Source organism: Sphaerodactylus townsendi, linkage group LG14 (genome assembly GCF_021028975.2).
Source record: "Sphaerodactylus townsendi isolate TG3544 linkage group LG14, MPM_Stown_v2.3, whole genome shotgun sequence".
Lineage (NCBI taxonomy): Eukaryota > Metazoa > Chordata > Lepidosauria > Squamata > Sphaerodactylidae > Sphaerodactylus > Sphaerodactylus townsendi.
The window spans coordinates 33,461,566-33,486,144 of NC_059438.1; the positions used below are offsets into that span (position 1 = coordinate 33,461,566).

General features: G+C 42.5%; 1 protein-coding gene across 1 annotated transcript in view; it reads left to right on the plus strand.

The window, feature by feature from the left end:
* Nucleotides 1-24,579, plus strand: part of ALOX5 (arachidonate 5-lipoxygenase) — a 37,712-nt gene that overhangs the window by 1,020 nt on the left and 12,113 nt on the right. The window contains exons 2-8 of the mRNA XM_048516255.1: nucleotides 8,677-8,875; nucleotides 9,900-9,981; nucleotides 14,291-14,413; nucleotides 18,441-18,547; nucleotides 20,871-21,043; nucleotides 23,278-23,424; nucleotides 23,731-23,934. Of these exons, the coding sequence (XP_048372212.1) occupies nucleotides 8,677-8,875; nucleotides 9,900-9,981; nucleotides 14,291-14,413; nucleotides 18,441-18,547; nucleotides 20,871-21,043; nucleotides 23,278-23,424; nucleotides 23,731-23,934 (1,035 nt within the window). The remainder of the gene's footprint in view (nucleotides 1-8,676; nucleotides 8,876-9,899; nucleotides 9,982-14,290; nucleotides 14,414-18,440; nucleotides 18,548-20,870; nucleotides 21,044-23,277; nucleotides 23,425-23,730; nucleotides 23,935-24,579) is intronic.

The following is a 24,579-nucleotide window of genomic DNA, read 5'->3' on the forward strand; positions in this document are numbered from 1 at the left end:
AACCAGTTTAATCTGGCTGTGAAAGCCTTCGACAATACACTGAACACCTCTATGGGGAGGAAATGTTCCAACAGACCCAGAAAATGGAGACACCCCAGATCAAGAAAGCATACAGCAACCACTTTGAGGCCAAGTTAGTTAGATCCTCCCATGCCTACATATGGGGCAACAAATGATCTCCAGCAGATCCGGTCTTGGACAAGTGTTTCAGTCTCTTCCTATGCAATATTCAGTGCTTCCAGGACTTGCTTGAATGTTCTCCAGATGTTTCAGGGGCATCCTTGCTGTCGTTTGGCATTAGGAGGTATCCACCTCATTGTCTTGGGATCCGACCATTCTCCATGCAGTCGAAATCTTCTGTGTGCAACAATAGCATGGAGTTTGCACATGTTGCTCCTTCAGAGCACCTCATCGTTAATTTAATGTATAATTTAGTTAGCGTAAAATTGTATTGTTTGGTGTACTCCTATCTTTAAGAGTGCAATGTCGACGTTAGCCCAAATAAACTCAAAAATACACACGTTGCACTCAGAGAAATAAGGAAATGTAAATACAAATAGAAGTGTTCAGTTGTTTAATTATATGTAAGATCAATATGCAAGATTGGACACAGCCAGAGTGCAACGTGTGTATTTTTGAGTTTGTTTGGTATACTTTCATATTTAGGAGGATTACCTTTATTCACACAAGGGAACAACAGGCTGAAAATACAGACTCAGCTTACATTAGTTGGGTACATACAAGGTAAGAAAACAGTCATCATGGTAGTAAAGGAAAGACATTTGTATCTGGATCTAGAGATGTAAAGGTCTGGAAAAAGGGAAGGAGGTTTGAAGTCTTCCCCACACAATTTTTTTCTGACAGAAAAATTGAGGGAGCCACAAAAAGAACTTGCATGAAATAGGTTCTCCTTTAGGATAAGTAAAATGCTTTAACTTATGGCAAGAGTTTCCCAACTCTGTCTGAGGACTTTTTTTCAAGTATGTTCAATGGAACATCACCAACTATTCTCAAAACACCAGCATGCTCGCAGGCTCCACAAAGTTGGGGGCACATTGTGTATGGGGCTATTTTATCGTCACAAGAACATGGTGAGGCAAGTGTTCTCCAGTGAAAGCCCATGGTTTGTGCCACTTTACCGACAACTGAAACATTATCCTTCAATAAATAGGAGTCTTGTGGAAGCTCTTCTCTGGATAAGTTTTCCTTTGCAAAAATCGTGGTATGGTTAGATGCATGCAATTAAGAAGAAGGAGGAGGAGGAGGAGGAGGAGGAGGAGGGTTTGAGACCTCATCCTCCACGTGAGCGGTGGACTTCAATCTGGTGAACTGGGTTTGTTTCTCCACATGAAGCCTGCTGGGTGACCATGGGCTAGTCATAGTTGTCTCAGAAGTCTTTCAGCCCCATTTACTTCACAAGTTGTCTGTTGTGGGGAGAGGGAAGGAAAATGAGTTTGTAATCCGCTTTGAGACTCTTTACAGTTGAGAAAAGTGAGGTATAAATTCAAATTCTTCCCAACTTAACTTTTGAGGCAAACAGTAAAGAAGTGAAGTCACTATTACATGAGTGATTTTCTGCACGGACTGCCTTAGGTCCATTGTTCTAGCTCTTGCTTCCCCTTTAGTTATTCAAATGTTTGGTGGAATTTTTAAATAGCAAAATCCATGTGGGGAATTTGTCTGCCAAACATTTTATGAGGGCTAGAGATATGCAAAGTCTGAAGGGCGTACGTGACATTATCTGATGTTTATCATATTGAGTAGGCAGCAGGGTTCTCCAGAACTGATCAGGTTCCTTTGCTCTAGAATGCATGAAACTTGGTGGAAATATCAGAATAATGGGTGGCATTTTGATTAAGTTGCTGTTGCATAGATCTGCCATGGTACGACACATCTGGTCAGTTGGTATATGTGGATATTGCTGTGCATGTTAAGAACATAAGAACAAGCCAGCTGGATCAGACCAGAGTTGATAAAAACTGCACCAGCCCCCTTATGTACAGTATATGCATTTACAGTATACCATATTTACAGTATATGCATTTACAGAGTATATGCATTTACCATATTTACAGTATATGCATTTACAGTATACCATATTTATAGTATATGCTTTTACAAAGTATATGCATTTACCATATTTACAGTATATGCATTTACAAAGTATATGCATTTACCATATTTACAGTATATGCATTTACAGAGAATATGCATTTACCATATTTACAGTATATGCATTTACAGAGTATATGCATTTACCATATTTACAGTATTTGCATTTACAGAGTATATCCATTTACCATATTTACAGTATATGCATTTACAAGAGTATATGCATTTACCATATTTACAGTATATGCATTTACAGTATACCATATTTACAGTATATGCATTTACAGAGTATATGCATTTACCATATTTACAGTATGTGCATTTACAGTATACCATATTTACAGTATATGCATTTACAGTATGTGCATTTACAGTATACCATATTTACAGTATATGCATTTACAGAGTATAAGCATTTATCATATTTACAGTATATGCATTTACAGAGTTTTAGCCTTTTCAGAGGGCTAATTTGGGGGATCCAGGAAAAGTATTGTGGAAACTCTTGTGGTCTGGTCTGCCTGCGTTTAACAACATAAGAGCATTTTGTTTGTCTGCTTGTTTTTTGTTGCAACACATTAACATGGAGACCCTTCTGGGATTGGGAATGGATGAGTGTGCATTTAAACATAGTTCTGCTTCCGTGCGTGCTTAGCACTGACTACGTTCTTTCACAAATTGTGTTGCATAATGTTCACAGTTCCCTGTCTCAGTGTACTTCCCCTTCCCACAGTAAACTGTTTTTAAAAAGGAAAAAAAAACAACAACAGCCCTTTGAGATGCAATGGAGGACTTTTTGTCATTTCATATTGAACTTGGCTTTAGACAGGAAAGAGCCGTTTAGCTATCGGAATTCCTAGTCTCTCTCTCTCTCTCTCTCTCTGTGTGTGTGTGTGTGTGTGTGTGTGTGTGTGTGTGTGTGTGTGTGTGTGTGTGTGTGTGTGTGTGTACGCACGTGCCACTGGTTGTTTTGCCTCACACCAGCTATAGTCCCATGACTTAATATTTCTTAACACATGTCTTTTTTTGCCCAACAAACTGTATTTTTGGCCATTCCAGGAATATTCAAAAAAAGTCACTGAAATGGAATTTCTTAACAAGCTCTGCACATATATACAGCCTCTAAGTAATGAAAGGTCCATTGGTAATGAACCAGACTTTATAAAACTGATACGTTAAAAACATTTATAAGTTTACCTTCCTCAGAGGTAACTGGAACCTAAGGCAGATAACAACAATAAAAATCGGGACAAGGTTCTATTTTACAAGACCCTCAGAGCAGCACAAGAAATGTGGATCCTCTGATTTTCTCTGGGAAAAATTATTCTATTACATGGGAGTGGCCATGGAGATAGCGGAGGTCAGGAGGACCAGAGGCATCACTGCATTGAGTAAAGCTACTCTATGATCTTATGCTGGGAGAGGTGGTTCTTTCAGTATGTGGGCCCCAGAATTTCAAACAGAAGCATCAGCACCTTCTCTTGATCTCAGGCACCAACAGGCAACCAATGAAAGACTGTAGAATAGGTATAAATAATCCCCTTGGTTTATTTCTGCCTTGGGTGCCTTGGATCCTAGAAAGTCCCACTGTCGTTGGGACTCTGCTATGTGGCTTTCTTCGCTCAGTTGTTAACTCAGACCTGGGCATTATACGGCCCGCGGGCCTCATCCGGCCCGCCGGATGACCCTGACTGGCCCCCCTGCCTTGCTGGGGAGCGAGGCGCCTTTTAAAGCACCGCAGAAGACGGTTGCCTTGGCTGCCGGCTTCTGCGGGGCTTTCAAAAGCGCCTCGCCCCCCTGCCTTTTGGCCCGGCCCTCCACAATATTTTCTGTTTCTTATGCGGCCCCATGGAAAAAAGAATTGCCCACCCCTGTGTTAACTTATATATAATTGGATGGATGGATTGTAGACCACTGATCAACGAAGAAATCAATACTTCAAAAACAGATTTCTTATTTATTGATGGCAAGCATAGGAAAAGCTGGTGTCAGAACTAAAGTCAGAACTGAGTACATCAAAATAGGCAAAGCATTATATTCCCCTGGCACAGATACGTCAGGCCCACAACTCCACCTTCCCTCCCTCATGTGGGAAGGTACTGTTTCACACTCACCCACAGCCATTGAGAACTGGGATGAAAACACTGCAGCTCCAGACCCACACACCCGCAGCTGCAGAGATAAGAGCTGCTTGGTACAGGGAAACATTCCCAGGCCTGCTTAAGTAGTAAGCATTTAGTAGACAGAGATATGGCACTAATCATTTAGTAGACAGAAATATGGCAGGATGCGTGCTAAGACACTAGAGGGTCATGACAGATGGAGATCTACAAGTCATAAGCCCGTGAGTGTTTCTTACTTGATTAGTGCTGATATACCCTTGAAGTATTCCACTTTTATGCAGTTGTTCTGATTTTGGATCAGTTGCATTTTGTAGGTCCTATGTTTCGAGTTGTTGTTTTCCAACACAATTGACCAGTCCAACAACATGGCAGATTGTTGGGTTAGTTTAGAAGTGAACTGCTGTTGCCATGCTGTTTTGCTCCACAGTTAGTTTTTATTGCCAGCTTATTACCATACAAAAGGAAATAGACTGGGGCTTAATTTTCATTTCTGTGAAACCAACTCCACAGAAAAAAAGACTGGTCCACACATTTGCATCACTTTGAATAGTCCTGTATGATGGCTGTCTTCACGGAGAAAGATGTTTGTATGCATCGTGGGCCAGGTAATAATAGTATCACAATAGATAGATGAACAAGCAAAAACATTTTCAGTTGCATGAAGAAAAGTTTAATCCATTTGTACAGCTATATATAAATGGTTTGACGTACAGCTTTAGTGGCCAAGAACAACTTTACTATTAAGTGCCTTTTATGTAAGTCTGTTTTATGCACATCTGAATGATTACAAGACAGAAAGTTTAAGATTCTTTTTGTAGCTTTTATCACTACAAAAGATATCATCCTAAACATAATTTTATTCTAGAACATTTGAAAAATTTCAGGCACTGTCTCCCAGTCTCTCTCATCTTGGGCGCGTAATGAGTCACCTCATTCCTAAGCATGGCATTTTAGAATCTTGTAAGGCATTATTTCCTGTTTTGCTAATATTCCAGCACTTGACAGCAAATTCTAGACTAGAACTTGCACACCTTATGGATTCCTTTAAACAAGCAGCTTTACGTTAATTACAAACACTAATTGTTGACAGTAACTCAGCCTGAACAGCCTGCTGGATATGGTGCAGAAAGCTCCAAATTCACTGTCTTCTATGAAAGGTGCGAAACAGAATTATTCCAATCAGTGGTGGGATCCAAAAATTTTAGTAACAGGTTCCCATGGTGGTGGGATTCAAACAGTGGCGTAGCACCAATGGGGCTGGGCGGGGCACGACGGGGGCGTGGCCGGGCATTCCAGGGGCAGGGCATTAATAATTTCTGTTACTGTAAAAAACTCTTACTGTAAAAAAAAGTTCCTAATTTCCAGATGGTATCTTTCTGTCCATAATTTAAACTCATTACAGCAAGTCCTATCGTCTACTGCCAACAGAAACAACTACTTCTCCTCTAATTGACTGCCTGTCAAATACTGAATACTTTCAAATGCTTAATTTTGTTTCTAAAATCAAAAGAAGGAGACTTTCCTTAAACAAGGAACTTTATACCATATTTCTAAAGCATGTTTTTAAAACAGCCCAACAGGGAGAATTATCCCATTTTCTACCTTCGCTAACCAGCCACATAGGAAACAACAGGACTTTATGATTTTTGGACCTAGTGGAATTTCTAACAGAAAATCAGACCCAATTAGTAACCCTCTCTCGGCACACACAAATAATTAGTAACCCACCCTCGGGAACTGGTGAGAACCTGCTGGATCCCACCTCTGATTCCAATGCACCTTTGGTGGAAGGGGCTCATGGCTACCTGATTGGCAGCTGGTAGTGATACGTGTTGCAAGCGTTGCTGTTTTGACTTGATCTATCTGTTTCAATTGTTTTTAACCATGTATGCTTAGATTTTGTGAACCGGGTCACAATCTGAGGCATGAAGTATGCTTTGTGGCTCCAAAGTTGACCTTTCTTTCTTTAGTTTTGAAAGTGGCTGCACGGTGGTGCTGACACGCTTGCTCAATACAAAACGGGCGCTCTCTGTTTCTAAACCAGCAGGCCTGTCATTCATAGACTCCTTTTCAGTTTTTATCTTGTCCTAGAGAGCCTTTGTGGCGTAGTGGTTAGACTGTGAAGCTAGAATCTTGGAAAAAATAGGTTCAAATCCCCACAGCTCTGGATACTCGCAGGGCGACCGGGTTGTGAAGATATGATGGAGATGGGGTATAAATAAAGCAAATGTTGAGGATTTCTGGTTCCACGCCTCAACTGTTCTGATTGGGAGGCTGTGGTGCTGTCCTTTCTGAATGTCCTCTGGTTGCAGATAATTATTTCTGATCAGCTGAGTCTCAGAGAAAAGTTGTTCCTTGAGAAACACACTTTGTAGGGGATTTGCTTTTTTCTGCCTCATCAGCCAGTCCTTTCTTTTGTGCATTTTGGAATATGAAGTGGTTTTTTAAAAAATCTTTTTGTACAAAAAGCTCTGAAAACTGCTAACTAGAGGACATAGTTCTCTGCATATTTTCATAACTGTACCCCCATTTTTATTTATTATTTATTTATTATATTTGTATACCGCCCTCCCCGAAGGCTCAGGGCGGTTTCCAACAACATATTATTTTATTGCCATGTGCCGATTGCTTTTATTGTCAATTAGATATCTCGATAAGAGCTGAGCCATTATTTTGCCTGTGCTGGACTACTGTAGCACACTCTGCATGGGACTGCCCGTGGAGACAACTTGGAAGGTTCCATTAATGCCAAATTGCAGACGGTATACACTGCCATGGGCAAATTACATTAGCTGTAAAACAAGGGCACTGATTATTTTTATGGTTTCAGGTTCAAGATAGGATATTTGTGTTTAAAGGTTTTCACAAGCTAGGAACCACCAGTCAGAGCTCCCTCAATCTTGTGAAGTAGTCTGTCGGAGGGAGGGGTTGGGTACACCTCCACTGTCAGCCTTCAGAGAGGCACATGAGGCAGTGGTTTTCATGGACTTTTTGGCTCATTCCGCACATGCAGAATAATGCACTTTCAAACTGCTTTCAATGCTCTTTGAAGCTGTGCGGAATGGCAAAATCCACTTGCAAACAGTTGTGAAAGTGGTTTGAAAACGCATTATTTTGCGTGTGCGGAAAGGGCCTTTGATAACTTGGCTGCTGCTTTCTTTTTGGCTGATGAGGTTCCTGTGATTTGGACAGTTGATGGGCTGATTTGCTAGCAATTGCTAGCTGCTGTCATGTTTGCTATATATAGTGCTTTATATAGTGACTCAATAAACCTGATGGATTGTTTAATAGCTGCTTTGAGCTTAATGGGCAGGTGGGATATAAGCACTTTTAAATAAGCATCCATAAGACCAGGGGTGTACCGCCCAGGGGGACATATGGGGGTCAAATGTCCCAGGCTGCAGCCATATAGTCACGTGGGGGGGGGCACGGAAAATCACCCCCACACCCTTCCTCCTTCCCCCCAGGTCCATGCACTGACTTCAAGACCTGGTCCAAAAAAAATGTTTCGTCGTGGTAGGGGCGCGCGGTGGAAAACTCAGATTTTGCACCGGGCTACATTTTCCGTAGGTACGCCTCTGCATAAGACTGGCCGTTCCAACAGGCTGGCCCAGTTTCAGACAAATTAAGTACATTTTTAGAATCTACAAGCCTTTCACTTATTCGACATTGGCTTAGTGCCGTGGTGGCGAACCTTTGGCACTCCAGATGTTATGGACTACAATTCCCATCAGCCCCTTCCAGCATGGCCAAAGGTTGCAGGAGCATCTGGAGTGCCAAAGGTTCACCACCACTGGCTTAGTGTCTGCCTTCCAGTCTGCAGGAGATTTGGGCTGAAAGACAGAGAAACCGTGGATGTACCACTGAATACAGGCCCAACTGTGTGTGGTGGAAAGTGAGGGCAAAGTGTGTGGTGGAAAGTGAGGGCAAAAAATACAAGACAACTGTGTGTGGTGGAAAGTGAGGGCAAATTGGTGTACAGAAAGAGAGATCTTCCTGTAGGCTTCTCTCGTGCCTCCAGTTTTGGAAGCCTTCGGATGTAGAGAATGACTGTCCCCTCCTCCTGCAACCCCAGGGGAAATGGATTGGGGCCAACGGGGGGAGGAATAAAGGAAAGAACCTTGGACACTGTGCCCCCTCCACCTGCTTCTGATATTCTTGCAGGTCTCTGTCGGTTCTTCACTATTTGCAAATATCAGAAATGAAAACAACTGGAAGTATAGCCCTTCAAAATAGGACACCTCTGTTTTTGTGGAACTTCTTTGGTTTTTCTGTTGTGAATTTTTAAAAGGCATCTCATCTATTTTCTTGTAATCAAGGTAGTCTCATTGTAGTTATCTCATTCAGTGAAATGATGAAATTGTTTTTAAAAATGCATAGTTGAAATGTGGTGGATATTGTGTTCCTCTTCAAGACCATACATTATGTTTTCTGCCCCTAGGTGGATAGTTATGATGTGACAGTGTCAGAAGACCTGGGGGAGATCCAGCTGATAAAAATTGAGAAACGGAAGTATTGGTTTCCTGATGATTGGTACCTGAAGTATATCACGGTGAAAACACCAATAGGTGATTACCTGGAGTTCCCATGCTACAGGTGGATTACAGATGAAAAAGAGGTGATACTCCGAGATGGGCGAGGTAAAGTTTATTAAAGTTTATTAATTTAAAGTTTATTAACTAACCAGCCGCTGATTAGGTGCCCCTTCTACTCTATTCCCTCCTCAAGTTTTGGCGGAGTACCCCATATCATCTAGGGACCCACTTTTGTTATTATCACTTACATTCCCCCCTTTTTGGGAGGGTTTAATCTGGGGTATTGCTGACACCATTTTACTGAATTACTGCTGCGTTTTAAATATTTAAACTTTTAAACTTACATTTAAATTTAATGGGGTTTTGTTTATATACTGTATGTGGAATCCATGTTGTACACTGCCCAGAGCCCTTTGGGGATGGGGCGGTATAGAAATCCCATAAATAAATAAATAAATAATTTGAGCAGCTAAGATGAGAACTGTTTTCACTAGTTTCTTCACAAGATTATTTACTTTGTTTATGTCCTGCCTTTTCATGAGGGCCCATTTCAACGAGGACATATTGTCATGATACTCCCTGTGTTAGTTCAGCTCCTGCCATCTTGCTTGCTAGGGGGGTCCTTCTTGTGCTTTCGGCCTCGAAAAAAAGAGTTAACAAATCAAGAATGAGTTTGGAGTACGTGTGTCTCTAAATTCCCATGCTGATTTAAAAAAAAAAAAACACACCTTGATATCAAAATTGTGTTCCAGCAGTGATTACCACACAAATCCAGGGATTGCCAGACATCTGTTTTATCAAATGGACAAATCTGTTTTATTAAATAGACAAAACCATTCTATTATGTGCTTGTGCAATATAGATGGGGAAACATAGGGACTTTATCAGAAGGACAGACTTGAGCGAGTTATAGGCAAGATATCAGTTGAAGAGAAAGTGAGATGGGAAGGGATTTTAGTGGTTAAGAGAAACTATATCAGCCTCCTAAGTCCTTTCAGGGAAAGGAACAAGTTCCACAAACTGACCTGAGTGAACAGTATATGAAGGAAGACACAAGAGAACTATTTCAATTTAAAAAAAAATACAGCTTTGTATCCAGTCAAATGTTATCATTATCATCTTTTTACAGCCAAGCTTTCCAGAGATGACAAAGCTCCAGTTCTTAAACATCACAGACGCAAAGAATTGGAGGAGCGCCAGAAACTGTATCGGTGAGTTTCCCTATGGCTTCATAGTTTGTGCTGTTTCTGAACATTGCCCAGAAAGCTGAAAAAATTAGAGATCTTAATGGCACAGGCAATTTTTGCAAGGCTGTGTCTTTGGCCATTTACACACTGGTTGCCACTTTTGCATTGAGCTTGCATTCCCATAAGAACATAAGAACATAAGAACAAGCCAGCTGGATCAGACCAAAGTCCATCTAGTCCAGCTCTCTGCTACTCGCAGTGGCCCACCAGGTGCCTTTGGGAGCTCACATGTAGGATGTGAACGCAATGGCCTTCTGTGGCTGTTGCTCCCGATCACCTGGTCTGTTAAGGCCTTTGCAATCTCAGATCAAAGAGGATCAAGATTGGTAGCCATAAATCGACTTCTCCTCCACAAATCTGTTCAAGCCCCTTTTAAAGCTATCCAGGTTAGTGTAGCCATCACACCACCCTCCTGTGGCAGCATATAAAGTTATCCAGACACCAATCACACGTTGCGTGGGCAGTGTTTCCTCTTTATTAGTCCTAATTCTTCCACCCCAGCAGCTTTTCAATGAATGCCCCCCCTGGTTCCTAGTAATTGCCAGAGAAAGAGAGAAAAATTTCTCTCTCATCAACATTTTCCCTACCCCATGCATGTAATTTTGTAGACTTCCAATCATAACTATCCCCCCTCAGCCGCCGCCTCTCCAAACTAAAGAGTCCCAAACGCTGCAGCCTCTCCTCATAGTGAAGGTGCTCCAGTCCCTCAATCATCCTTGTTGCCCTTCTCTGCACTTTTTCTATCTCCTCAATATCCTTTTTGAGATGCGGCGACCAGAACTTGGACCTGCAGTAACTCCAGGTGCTTGGTCAGCATCCACTGCTTTATATAAGGGCATGACAATCTTTGCAGTTTTATTATCAATTCCCTTGGGTTGGATTCTCAGATACGTGCATGTTTCCTCCTTTCCCAAACTCACCCTGCCTCAGATCAGAGAATCTCCGTGGTTTCTGAAATCTCTGAAAGTGAAGTTTTTCCTTCTCCTCTTGCAGGGAGAGTGAGGGGAATCAGTGTGTTTCCTGCCCACACAGCTGCCGTTCCTCCTACTCCTCGAGGCACTACTTCAACATGATCAAAAGGGCTAGTTTTAAAAAATTATTTTCATGTGTGGTTATTGCTTGAGCAATAACCCTTTGAAATTGACGTAAAACTTAAATGGTCCAGCAAATTCACTCTAGCCCAAAGATGCCCCTCACCCCTCAAATTCACTCTAGACCAAAGATGCCCCTCAGCAGCAGGCAGCTGCATGGATAGAACAAGGAAGTGGGGAGCTGGCAAATTGGAGGATTGTCCTGGCTGAGGACACTTTGCAGCAGGGGAGGAAACTTGTGGGGAAAAACCCACTGTAAAGCAAACAGTCACAAGGTATGTAGTGGCCTACATCAAAGTATTTGGGGTGCAGTCAAGAGCACCAGGACCTGAAGGCGAAGCCCGGCAATGATCTGTTTTCTAAAAGGTCAAGTAGATAGTGGGAAGGTTCAGGTTAGAGCCCATTTTAAATAACATTTTGCGGAACTACACTTTTCAAGATTCGTATAAAAGCTACCCCAGTTAGCCAGAAAGTCCTCTGGGGGCGGCATGGCAGCAAGGCCATCCCCAGCGGCCTCAGGCTTTGGATTGGACAGTTTGTTGCTAAGGTCTGGTAGCAAATAAAATAGCAAATAGTCTGGTGCTTTAATTTAGTATAACTGGAAATGGGAGTTTTATTTATCTGGAGAAACATTTTTAGCTGACGATGTTGTTTTTATTATATTTTGAAATTTGCCTCCTATGTTAAATGCAGGCTCAGTTTGAAACACACGTTTCCTTTCTATTGTATCAAAAGGCTTCTTGGTATATATAAGCCACTGACTGCCTTGTGTTTTTGGTTTTTCCTCCCGCTCCGTTTATAATCAGAATCATGCCCCTGCTGTTATCTACTCAAAATTGGACAGAAATATTTGAATATATTTTGTTTCAGGAATGCCAAATGGTTCGCTAGTTAAATAAATGAATATGAATGGTGTGTTTTCCAAATATTTTCAGTTCTTATGGCAGGTCTGTTTATTGACTCCACTGATATTTGTTATTTGCAAGTGTTTTTATCAATTAGTAATTGTCATTTAATATCTGTTCTTAATGTTTCCTTGTGTGTTTTCTCTACCTATGTGTAATGCTGATCTAAGCAACTTTAGTTTTAGTGTATTTCTGTTTATCAAGTGTAGATGATTGGAACACGATGCCTCTAAAACAGAGGTCTTCAAACTATGGCCCTCCAGATGTTCACGAACTACAATTCCCATCAGCCTCTGCCAGCATGGCCAAGTAGCAGGGCTGATGGGAATTGTAGTTCCTGAACATCTGGAGGGCCATAGTTTGAAGACCCCTGCTCTAAAATAAGCCTGGCTCCTGATGACTGCTGTCCGTGGTCCTGTTAATAACAAAAAGTTCTTCAAATGCTTCGAACGAGGAAAAGATTTTATTTGTCAGTCATTTATTTATTTTATATTTATATCTTACATTTCTATCCTGCCAATCTCCCAGGTGGACTCGAGAGCCAGCGTGGTGTAGTTGTTAAGAGCAGGTGCTCTCTAATCTGGAGAACTGGGTTTGATTCCCCACTCTGCCACTTGAGCTGTGGAGGCTTATCTGGTGAACCAGATGTGTTTTTGCACTCCTACATTCCTGATGGGTGACCTTGGACTAGTCACAGTTCTTTGGAGCTCTCTCAGCTCCACCCACCTCACAGGGTGTTTGTTGTGGGGGGGAGGGGAAGGGAAAGGAGATTGTCAGCCTCTTGGAGTCTCCTTACAGGAGAGAAAGGGGGATATAATTCCAAACTCCTCCTCCTCCTCCTCTTCTTCTTGTTAGTCTTCTTCTTCATCTTCTTCCTCATCCTCATCTTCATCGTCACCTTCGTCTTCGTTGTCGTCTTTGTCTTCATATGTACACATAAAAACAATGCAATAGGATAAAAACAGTATAAAATATAAACATGAATACCAATTTCTAACAAGATGGCATAAAACCTTAATAAAACATAAGAGAACAGATGTGCATGCCTTATCAGACGAGGCCATGGGACAATATGAGGAATAAGCTGCTTGCGCCCATCTTAAAATGGTGATGAAACCTCCCATCAAGTCAGAGGTGCTTTATGATGACCTCACAGGGTTTTCAAGGCAAGAACGCACAGAGGTGGTTTGCCATTGCTTGCCGCTGCACACCAATCCCACACGTCCTGGGTGGTCTCCCATCCAAGTACCAACCAGGGCCTACCCTGCTTATCTTCTGAGATACAACGAGGGCAGGTTAGCCTGAGCCATCCAAGTCAGAGGCATCTTAAAACTAAATCTTTGTAACTGTGCCACTGTGTACCATACAAGCCTTCTAAGGACTTTAGTATCACACCCAAAGCCCTAAAGGCAGAGGAAGAAGAAAAGAGACGAGAAGCAATTAGGCACAAGACATTTATGCAGTGCAGCAGGGAGATAAATGTGATTCTTTTCTGGGTTTGTCCAATATGGTTGCCAGATCAGAGCAGTTTGTGGCTGCAAGCATGTTTTGAACCCCCTCCCCCAAGACATTTCCTCAACCGAGTAAGAAATCACCATTAGCAGAAGTCTGGGGAGGTGACATAGCCATTCCCTAAATACATGAACCCCCCCCCCCTCCCTCTCTCTTTCAACTTCTGCGGCCCTTATTACATCTATGGGCCCCTCCGTCTCCCTCTCAAGAGGGGCTTTTTTAAATTGTCCGGACGCTATATTTTGTACGCTGTATTTTAAATGGTCTCCATTATTTTAATGTTATAGAGCCCATATTTATATCATATTTAGATTTTAAATTGTGTGAGTGCTCTACTTGTTAAGCCTTCCATGAACATCAGAGCCCTTTGGGGGTGGGCAGTATAAAAGTTTAATTAACAACAACAACAATAACGATGATGAGGAGGAGGAGGAGGAGGAGGAGGAGGAGGAGGAGGAGGAGGATGATGATGATGATGATGATAATAATAATAATAATAATAATAATAATAATAATAATAATAATAATAATAATAATAATAATAATAATAATAAATGGCCAGCATCAGAGCTGCTGTTCATATAACTTGATCAGCATCTCAGTGACTGTTAGTACGGAAAGGGACAGTGGTCATTATTTGTGGCTGGCTCATCTGGCATCATGCCTTGATTTTGTGTGTGTGTGTCTTGGTTTTCGGTCTTATAAACCACGGAAAGGGAATATGCTGTTGGTTCACCCATTTCATTTTTCTTTTTTAATCATCAGATGGGGAGAGTGGCACCCGGGATTTCCTTTGAGCATAGATGCCAAAACTCACAAAGAGCTGCCTCGCAACATTCAATTTGACAGTGAAAAAGGAGTTGACTTCATTTTGAATTATACCAAAGCGTAAGTATCGAGGTGGCTCTTGCTATAATAATACGATATTCATGTTATTGGTAAATTATTGGTGTACAGAGAAAGAGATGTTGAAGCAGCAGTTACTCGGGAGTGGGCCACTTTGTAGAAGGCAATGCAGAAACAACTGACAGACACACAGTCAACGATGCAGAAGTTCTATTTATTGCTACCACTACCAAAGTCCTTTGCCAGAGAACAGTTGTTCATAGGCACACTTCTCTGCATTCCCTGTTCCAACTATATACAAAACAGGTACCAATCAGGTGCACACGTTACTCTTGTTGCACACATCACTGATTATGCACACGGCACCTGTCTAGGGGTGGACACATCTGTCATGTATATTTTACTCATCTACACATGCCTTTTTGACAGGTTCTGACAAGAGATACAGTGCATTAAAACATACTTGAAATACTTGCGGATGTTTGCCTATTGCCAAACTTAAAATTTCAGTTCAAACAGAAAAGATTTCAGTGCAGAGGTGGGATCCAACCAGTTCTCACCAGTTCTCTAGAAGTGGTTACTAATTTTTTCTGAGTGCCGAGAAGTGGTTACTAAAGCAACCTCCCTGCCCAATAGGGACTGGAGGTGCGTGTGTGCAGCGGCGTCACTGTTTGAATCCCACCACCATCGGAACCTGTTATTAAAATTTTTGGATCCCACCACTGTTTCAGTGGTGTTTGACTTTTCATGCAATGGCACTTGGACTAAGGCTGTATCTGGGAGGTTTCTAGCTCTCTGAAAATAGATAAAAAAGGAATGACCATGCTTAGTTTTAGGTGGATATCTTGTTCCTATAGTAAGCAGTTTGTATGATATGCGGCTTTTTGGAAATAAAAATCTATTATTATAAAGTAGGAAAGGAATTAGGGAAAATAATGACCACTAGAAATGATATTCTCTCCCCCCCCCCACTTCACACACACACATAATGCCTGTCATTGCTGCTGCTGCCACAGGAGGAGAGAGAAGCTTGTTATTTTGATATTCCTGCATTAGATCTACTCCACATCTGCTCCCTGACATCCTTGTCAGGGAGCGGGGGTTCACACCATCCCTGAAAAAGGGACACTGAGTGCATGGGAACATTGTTGCAGGCAGGATCAAGCACACTCTGTTATTATTACATGATATTGATATATAGATATGAGACTTTAGCCACAAGTTGGAAACAGGAAGGAACTGACAACATTAAAGGGGAGGTTCAGGGGAAGGCTGTTTGGAGAGAAGATGTCCGAAGCAAGTCTGTGCTCACTGGCAAATCTGCCCTGCTCTGGTGATGAAGAAAATTAAAGTCACTCTACAAGTAGTGCTGCTTGCCACAGAGAGCATGGAAAGTGAAAGTGGGGCTGGAGGAAATACATCCATACAAGAAATCTTGCTGTGGTGGACACTGACCCCTGCAGCGTGGCAGGCACCTTGTGCATAATCAACCTTGGGGGTTGTATTTTTTTTTACCAAAATGAACAGAAGTCACAGAACAGCTAGAAAATTCTGACAACAGAAATAGACACACATGAAGGACTTTTTAAAAATCTATAGTTCACAGGCCTAAACAAGGACAGGCATATAGGTAACAGAAGTAAGGGTGATTTTTATTTATTATAAAGTGTAAATGCAACAAAAACTCTATACAAACAAAAACTTGGAGCACAAATAAAGCTAAAATGGGGTTTAAACCAATCTAGCTTTAAAAATATGAGGATCCAGAAAGGATGCATTGAAGGGGCAGCACATTTATTAAGAATGGATTTCCCTTCTATTACAGCTTCTTAATATTCATATGTGAAGCTCCTAAGCTGGTATGTCATGAAATCTGAAAATTAAAAAAACTCCAAATTTTAAAAGTAATGTTGAGTCTGGAGGAGGAAGCGTAAAATAAAGAAGTGTTGGGGAATGAAGGAGTACTTAACTTTCTTTACACATTCCCATGCTCCAAATTGTTTTTTATATAGGTTTTCAAATGCTATTCACCATCAAATGCTTATTACTATTTGGCAAAGAAAAACAGCACAGAGAATCAAGTGCAATCCTAAACAGAGTTACACTGACTGGGTCCCCAGCTGACTTCACTGAATTTAGTAGTGTGTATTAAATCTATTTAGGATTGCATTGAAAGAAACACTTGCTTTTCTGTGTTTTAAATGACCTTCTCCTCTTTAAAAAGGGACCGGAGTTCTACTGCATTTCTTAGTATACCTTGTCTCACCAAAAGGCAGAAACTCAATTGTGACCAAATACCCCTCTTCTTCCTGTGGAATGCTCTGCTGTGGGCATGGCTCTTCATGACTAGACCTACAAACAGAGCATTCCATAGAAAGACAAGGGGTATTTAGTCACAATGGAACTTCTATCTTTAGTCACAATTGAACTTCTATCTTTTGGTGAGACAAGGTATAGCATATCCCATAATAGTTTTTACATTGTGGAGGAAGCTTTCACAGAGGACTTAGAACTACCACCATCCCAACGAAAGGGGCATAGAATGTTAGGGATGGTTATTACCCTGAGGTAGGTGGATCCTGCCCTCATTGGATTTGAAAGAATCACTCCATCTCCAGATGCCTTTTTATAATTTGGGGATCAAGAAAAAGTTGAGAATTTCTTTCTTACTACTTTTTAAACTTTCCTTTTTAATGCCAGTATTCAGACTAGGCTGCAACAGGTTATGCACATGTGACTATGCAAAATATCTCTGCATGCATAGTATCACAGTATAACAGATTATTGGTACTGGGAGGAAATCCAAGCTGAAATAAATGTCCCCGGGCACCCCCAGTGGAAGGCGCATGAATTTCAGCTTGCTTTGTGTGTTTTTTGTATGTTTAGTTTTTTTTCCCAGTTATTGGCCTGCAGGGAGCACAATTTTTAGGCTAGCAACACCAGAATTTCAGGGATTTTTCAGAAGTCCCTCCTGATGATACCACCCAAGTTAGGTGAGGTTTGGTTCAGGAGGTCCAAAGTTATGGACTCCCAAAAGGGGTGCCCTCATCCCCTATTGTTTCCAAAGGGAGCTATAGGAGATGGGGGCTGTACCTTTGAGGGTCCATAACTTTCGACCCGCTGAACCAAACTTTACCAAACCTGGGTGGTATCATCAGGAGAGTGTGCATACCCTGAAATTTTGGTGCTGCTAGCTTAACTATTGCATCCCTGACAGCAGGCACCCTCCAAATTTCCCCAGATTCTCCTTTTAAATCCACCCGCTTTAGCATAGACTTAAAGGGAGAATGTGAGGTCCCCCAGTTTAAACATTGAAAGTGATGCTGTTTCAGGGTGGGGGAGAATCCACCCCAAAACAGCATCACTTTCAATGTTTAAACTGGGGACACCAGATTCTCCCTTTAAAGTGGATTTAAAAGAAGAATCTGGGCTTCCTAGTTTAAACACCATTGAAAGTGATGCTGTTTGGGGGTTGATTCCACTGGAGGTGTTTCGTGAGAGATGATGCTGATATTTGTTTGGTAAATGTTTTTCTGGGGGTGATTTGTGAGAGATTTAGATGCTTAATACCCACTTGCACTGGCTTGAAGTTGTTTCTCAGGCTAACAACCTACCTCATAGGGTTGGTGTGAGGACAAAATTAGGAAAGAGAGTTGTTGGGGAGAGAGCCATGTAAGTTTTTCTGGGGGTGAGAGATGTTTTGTGAGCTGGTGCAAAAATCATTGTTTGGTCGTGGTGGGGGAGGGTGGCCGCTAATGGGGGGGGGGGGGCGCCAACTCAGGTTTTGTCCCTGGGCTGCAGTTTGCCTAGATACGCCTCTGTGTGACATAACTCTTGTTCAGTAAATTTCAGAAACTCAGGTGTCACGACACGTGCATTTGGCTCTGAAATGCCTAATTCCCATAAAATGTATTCAGATTCCCTTCAATCTTGTGTCCTTACCTCATCACTGATAATTTCATTTCAGAGCAAAATGGAAATTGGGGAAATTAAAGATGTTGGTTAGGAGAGAGGGAACACAAAAAGAGGTGACAGGAGCTACTAACCTCTTAATATTTCTTTGATTTAGGATGGAAAATTTGTTTGTGAACAGCTTTATGCACATGTTCCAGTCTTCCTGGAGTGACTTTGCAGATTTTGAGAAGATCTTTGTCAGAATTAGCAATACAATTTCTGGTGAGTTCAATGATGTTTGCTTAATGTGTCAGGAAGTAGTTTCAAGCCCCACCTCCATGGCCAGAACAAGTAAACAAAGATTTTTTAAAAAACTCACACAAACAAAAGCATTCCCAATCCCTCAAAAAACAAGCACACAAGTCCTCAGAAACACACACTGGTAAAGATTTGGCTTTGAGAAAAGTCCTCCAAAAAGAAAACCAGAGCTCACCTTGTGCTTTCTATCCCGCTCTTTCTCTCCACTGCTACTGAAGGGGTTACAGCATGTACTGCTGCTTCCAGAGAGTGAGCAATAGAGCTGAGATGTAGTGCAGATTCTAATTTCACCATGAGATTGAGAATATCTGAGACCTGAGGAAGGGCCCTGAGGTGATGGCATCACTGTGGCTGAGGCAACAGGGAGACCGGGTCATGACATAGGTCTCTTCTGCACAGCAAATTTATAATGGGTCGCAGTCAGGATAAAAGAACCTATTTTTCTGTTTTCGGATTCACATGCATCTGTGGAGCAGCAATTGGAGTCCACATAAACAATCCAGGTTACTGTTGTGCCTTCGCACAGAGACACTTCTCTTTTTTAAATTTACTTCCCACCAGTGGTGGGATCCAAAAATTTTAGTAACAGGTTCCCTCGCCAGCCCCACCTCAGCAAAGGGGGCAGAGGCGTACCTAGGCAAACCTGAGCCCTGGGCAAAATCTGAGTTGGATGCCACCCCACCACAACCCCAAATTTCTTTTGCACCAGGTCATTTCTAAATCATCATCACATTATAGAAAATGCCTCAGCTCACAAATCTGAACACAGCAATGGTGAAACACCCAGGTTCTTTGATAGAGACTGGTGAGATAAAAGGTACGAAAGGCTAAGAATCAATGAATTGCAGTACCTGAAAGGGATTAACCCAGTTCAGGGAGTTACATTATTAGTCACAATTGCTATATGGAACCTTCACGTTCAAAGGCAGCATGCCTCTCGGGGGGGCGAGGGCGTGGAGATGGAAAAGGGGACCCAATTAGTAACCCCCTCTCGGCACACACAAATAATTAGTAACCCACTCTTGGGAACTGGTGAGAACCTGCTGGATCCCACCTCTGCTTCCCACCCATGCGTAGCTATGCAGGCATGCACAAATGAAACCCCCACAGCCATGTTGATGTCCCACAATACGACCATCTACACTTGCATAGCTATGCAGATGCAAGCTCCAAAATTTAAAAAGGGAAAAGGGAAGCAAATAAAGCGCATCCTGCAACCTGGGATTTTTGAAAAGACTCACTTGTTTAGCAATTTTCAAAAAATCTAGGTGGGGGTAAATAACACAGGGCAGACTCATTTTGGAGCAGGATCTGTGCAAAGTCCCCCCCCCCCCAAAATAGTTTTTTTTAAGCATCCTATACCCATGTTTATCAGAACAGATAGAAATTCCATATCCTCCATGATACAATGGAGGTGCAGATAAGGGAGAATTTTGCCATAAAGATCTTTGCTCATTCAATATTATTAATGCAGTTTGCTTGATGATTTGGGGCAAGATCCAGAGAAGAGACGCGTGGGGGGCACTGACAGAACTTTCCTACCCCCTTTCCCACAGAATCCCTACTATTATCCATCTGTGAGATCAGGCTTTGAGAAAAGTAGCTGAGCATGTCGTTGCCTTCCACGAACATCTCTTTAGAACATAAGAACATAAGAACAAGCCAGCTGGATCAGACCAGAGTCCATCTAGTCCAGCTCTCTGCTACTCTCAGTGGCCCACGAGGTGCCTTCGGGAGCTCACATGCAGGATGTGAAAGGAATGGCCTTCTGCGGCTGTTGCTCCCGAGCACCTGGACTGTTAAGGCATTTGCAATCTCAGATTAAAGAGGATCAAGATTGGTAGCCATAAATCGACTTCTCCTCCATAAATCTGTCCAAGCCCCTTTTAAAGCTATCCAGGTTAGTGGCCATCACCACCTCCTGTGGCAGCATATTCCAAACACCAATCACACGTTGTGTGAAGAAGTGTTTCCTTTTATTAGTCCTAATTCTTCCCCCCAGCATTTTCAATGGATGCCCCCTGGTTCTAGTTTCTTTGTTCTTTGGCATTCAGCATTGTTTGCATTCTAATTTCTAGCAATTGCAGGATGTTGGGAGTCCTTTTAGTGCAGATAATTTAGAAGTGTGGAGATTATGCAGAAGTGTGGAGATAACCCATGGGTTCCCTTATGGTAAAAAAGAACCGAAAACTTCATTCATTTTGAATAGTTTAACGCAGAACAGTGAATATTTTGTGCCGGTAGCCCTGCTTAAAAATAGCCCTTGAACTTCATTTATTTTTTTAAGAGTATGTGATGCAGCACTGGCAAGAAGACTTCATGTTTGGTTACCAGTTCTTGAATGGGTGCAATCCTGTCATGATCCGAAAGTGTGCAGAACTACCCCAAAAGTTTCCAGTGACAACAGAAATGGTAGAATGCAGCCTGGAGAGGAATCTGACTCTGGAAGAAGAAATAAAGGTACGGATATTTTATGGCCACACTTCGTTGTTATTTAACTCTCATTTGAAAGGTGTCTTTGAAATACAACTTTTATAGAATCTGATTAAATTCACCTATTCCTGACTTCCTCACCAGAGGCCATTACTGCTCCGGTCATACCTGGTAGTCCCCTTAATTGTCATTCTGCCTCTGCCTCTAATTCTGAAACTGGGCAGCCTCCACCACGCCAAGCACCTTTGCCCAAAAAGGTGCTGCCTTAAATAATGTGAATTCAAATTAGTTTGTGCTATGCGCTATCAAGTCATTTCCAGCAGTTTTGTGACCTGGACTGCGACGACCCAGACTATCCCGACCTTGTCAGTTCTCAGAAGCTAAACATGGTCAACCCTGGTCAGTATTTAGATGGGAGTCCGCCAAAAAATAATAAGAGCCACTAAAGAGTTGAATAAGTTAGTGACCTCCAAAATGTCCAATCACTTACTCTAGAGCAGCGGTTCTCAACCTGGAGGTCGCGACCCCTTTGGGGGTCGAACAACCCTTTCACAGGGGTTGCCAAAGACTCTGCATCAGTGTTCTCCATCTGTAAAATGGATAAATGTTAGGGTTGGGGGTCACCACAACACGAGGAACTGTATTAAAGGGTCGCGGCATTAGGAAGGTTGAGAACCACTGCTCTAGAGCCTTGCTCTATTTTTAAGGTGACCAGATGGTCACCTTTGTGAACCGAAACGGGGTGTGTGTGTAAGCTGCCGCGCGCGCACACAGGAGCACACAGCCACAGGAACGCACTGCCTTCTGGGGCTTGCCGTTTCCCGCCCTGTCACAGGGCGGGAAATGGCAAACCCCAGAAGGCCGTGCTCCTGCGGCCGTGCACACATGCACGAATGGCAAAGCCCCCCCCCCCATGGACAGAGGCGCCTTCAGCTCCCGGGCTGCTCCCCCCACAGACAATTTGTCCCGCGTCCCATGGGTTATTTCAATTGTCCTGATTTTGGGGAGGCTGCCGCACTGCCTTGCGCCCAGCCTTCAGCTCCCGGGCTGCTCCCCCCACAAACAATTTGTCCTGCGTCCCATGGGTTATTTCAATTGTCCTGATTTTGGGGAGGCTGCCGCACTGCCTTGCGCCCCAGAAGGCAGTGCGGCAGCCTCCCAAAAATCGGGACAATTGAAATAACCCGCGGGACGTGGGACACATTGTTTGAAGGCGGGACTGTCCCGCCAAAAGTTGGACGTCTGGTCAGCCTGTCTATTTTTCAAATGAAGGCCTTAGCTTCCTTTATCCAGGCAATCCATCTCATGTTGGGTTTTTCGGCTTCTAGGGTAAATGGACTGAAATACAACCCGCCATACTGCCAGTTTAGACTCAGCCATTCCAAACATATTAAAAATGACTGTCTGCTTCTACTTAGTAATGCCTACATGTTTATTAACCACCAGTATCCAATTTCCAACAAAGTCTTGCAGCAAGATCCAAGAGGCAATAAGGAAGAGAGACTAATTGCACCAGATTACCTCAGTCAAAGCTACTATGAGAAAAAACTGAGACCTAGGCCAAACTTCAGCTCATCTTCCTAATTTTGGAGCTACAGTCCACAAACAGGGCTAAGTTGCAGTCTTGGGCCTCTAGGTTTTAATAGCACATATTAAAAGAAAAGCAGTGCTAACTGAATTCTTCAAAAATACATATGTAAATATTTAATTGTGCTTTATTACAGACACACAGTTTTTAAATTGTGGTCATATTCTGAAGCATGTATCCATTTGTGCCCAACTCCACAAAAAGGGCCATATCTAAATCCCAACTTTTCTTAATTTTACATAAAAACAAAATCCTAATTATGCAGAAACGCTAAAATCACCAGACCAAAGCTTGTAGGGGAATAATTTGTGCAGTTCTTTTTATTTTGTTCCTTCTAATTTTGAACTTTGCTTGGCAAATTCCAGATCCTCCGCTTGCAATTAAAAGAAGTTTTGATTTCACTTTTCACGAGTGAAGCATTTAACACTAGCATTGGTTGTTGTCACTGACAGAGTGTTGCAGGAATCTGATCTCAGACCCATCACTCTTTCCCTGCCTCAATTACTTTACAGGATTACCATAAAAATAAAATGGTGATAACCCCTTAAAGGAACAGCAGGACAATAAAACAACTGAATAAATACTCATAATAAATCAGCAGCATTATTTTAACGGAAGGGAGAATCATTCCAACACAGCTGAACTAACATTTTGTTTTTAACCATCTCTGCAGGAAGGGAATATTTTCATAGCAGATTATGAACTTCTGGATGGCATTGAAGTCAATAAAACAGACCCCTGCACACTGCAATACTTAACTGCTCCCATCTGTTTATTGTATAAGAACTTGGCGAAGAAGATTGTTCCTATTGCGATCCAGGTAAACCTGTTTGCTACTCATTAACAGAATAGTTTGTGTCATTATAGAAACTATAACTGTTTTATGTATTGTCGAAGGCTTTCACGGCCGGAATCACTTGGGTGCTGTGTGGTTTCCGGGCTGTATGGCCGTGTTCTAGCAGCATTCTCTCTTGACGTTTTGCCTGCATCTGTGCCTGGCAGATCCTCTGAAGATGCCAGCCACAGATGCAGGCGAAACGTCAGGAGAGAATGCTGCTAGAACACGGCGATACAGCCCGGAAACCACACAGCACCCAAAATATAACTGTTTTGTTGCCTTCCACAGCTCAGTCAAACTCCTGGGCCAGACAATCCCATTTTCCTCCCATCAGATGCTAAGTATGACTGGTTATTAGCCAAGATCTGGGCCCGGTCTTCGGATTTCCACGTACACCAGACGATTACTCATCTCCTTCGGACTCATTTAGTTTCAGAGGTGTTTGCTGTGGCCTTGTTCCGTCAGTTGCCAGCTGTCCATCCTCTTTTCAAGGTAGGCTGCTATTGGCAGGGATGTTTCCGGGAGTACCAGGTACTGGTCTCAAATACTGCTTGTTATACCTTTAATTCTCAGTATATTTAGGTCCTATAACATGAACAAAAATTTAAGAAAGCCTGCAGGAGATTAAAGAAACATTAGATCAGTCCAACCCTCAACCCACTAAGCTTTTGCTGCCCCGTCCAAGCTTTTAACTGCTTCTGCCCCACTGGGTGAATTGAAGCATTCGAGTGGGTTCAGCGTAGACCTCTTTTTTCCAAATGACGTGCTTCTGAACATTTGGCATGGAACCTACTTTTCATGTGACATGGACTGCATCAGTTGTCGAAGCATTCTTCTAAGCATAACTCTTTTTGGGGGGAAGGATGAGGGCAGTGGCATAGCAAGAGGGGACATGAGCAGAGGTGGGATCCAGCAGGTTTTCACAGGTTCCCGAGAGTAGGTTACTAATTATTTGTGTGTGCCGAGAGGGGGTTACTAATGGGTGATTTTGCCACGTGATTTTTGCCTTAGTTACGCCCCTCCTCTCAGCAGTAGCGCGCAGAACTTGAAGCAGTCTAGCAGGAGGTGCACCGGTGTACGTGGCAGCCTGCACCTGCGTGTATTTGTTTCCCGCCCAAGGACCGGTGCAGCGGCTGC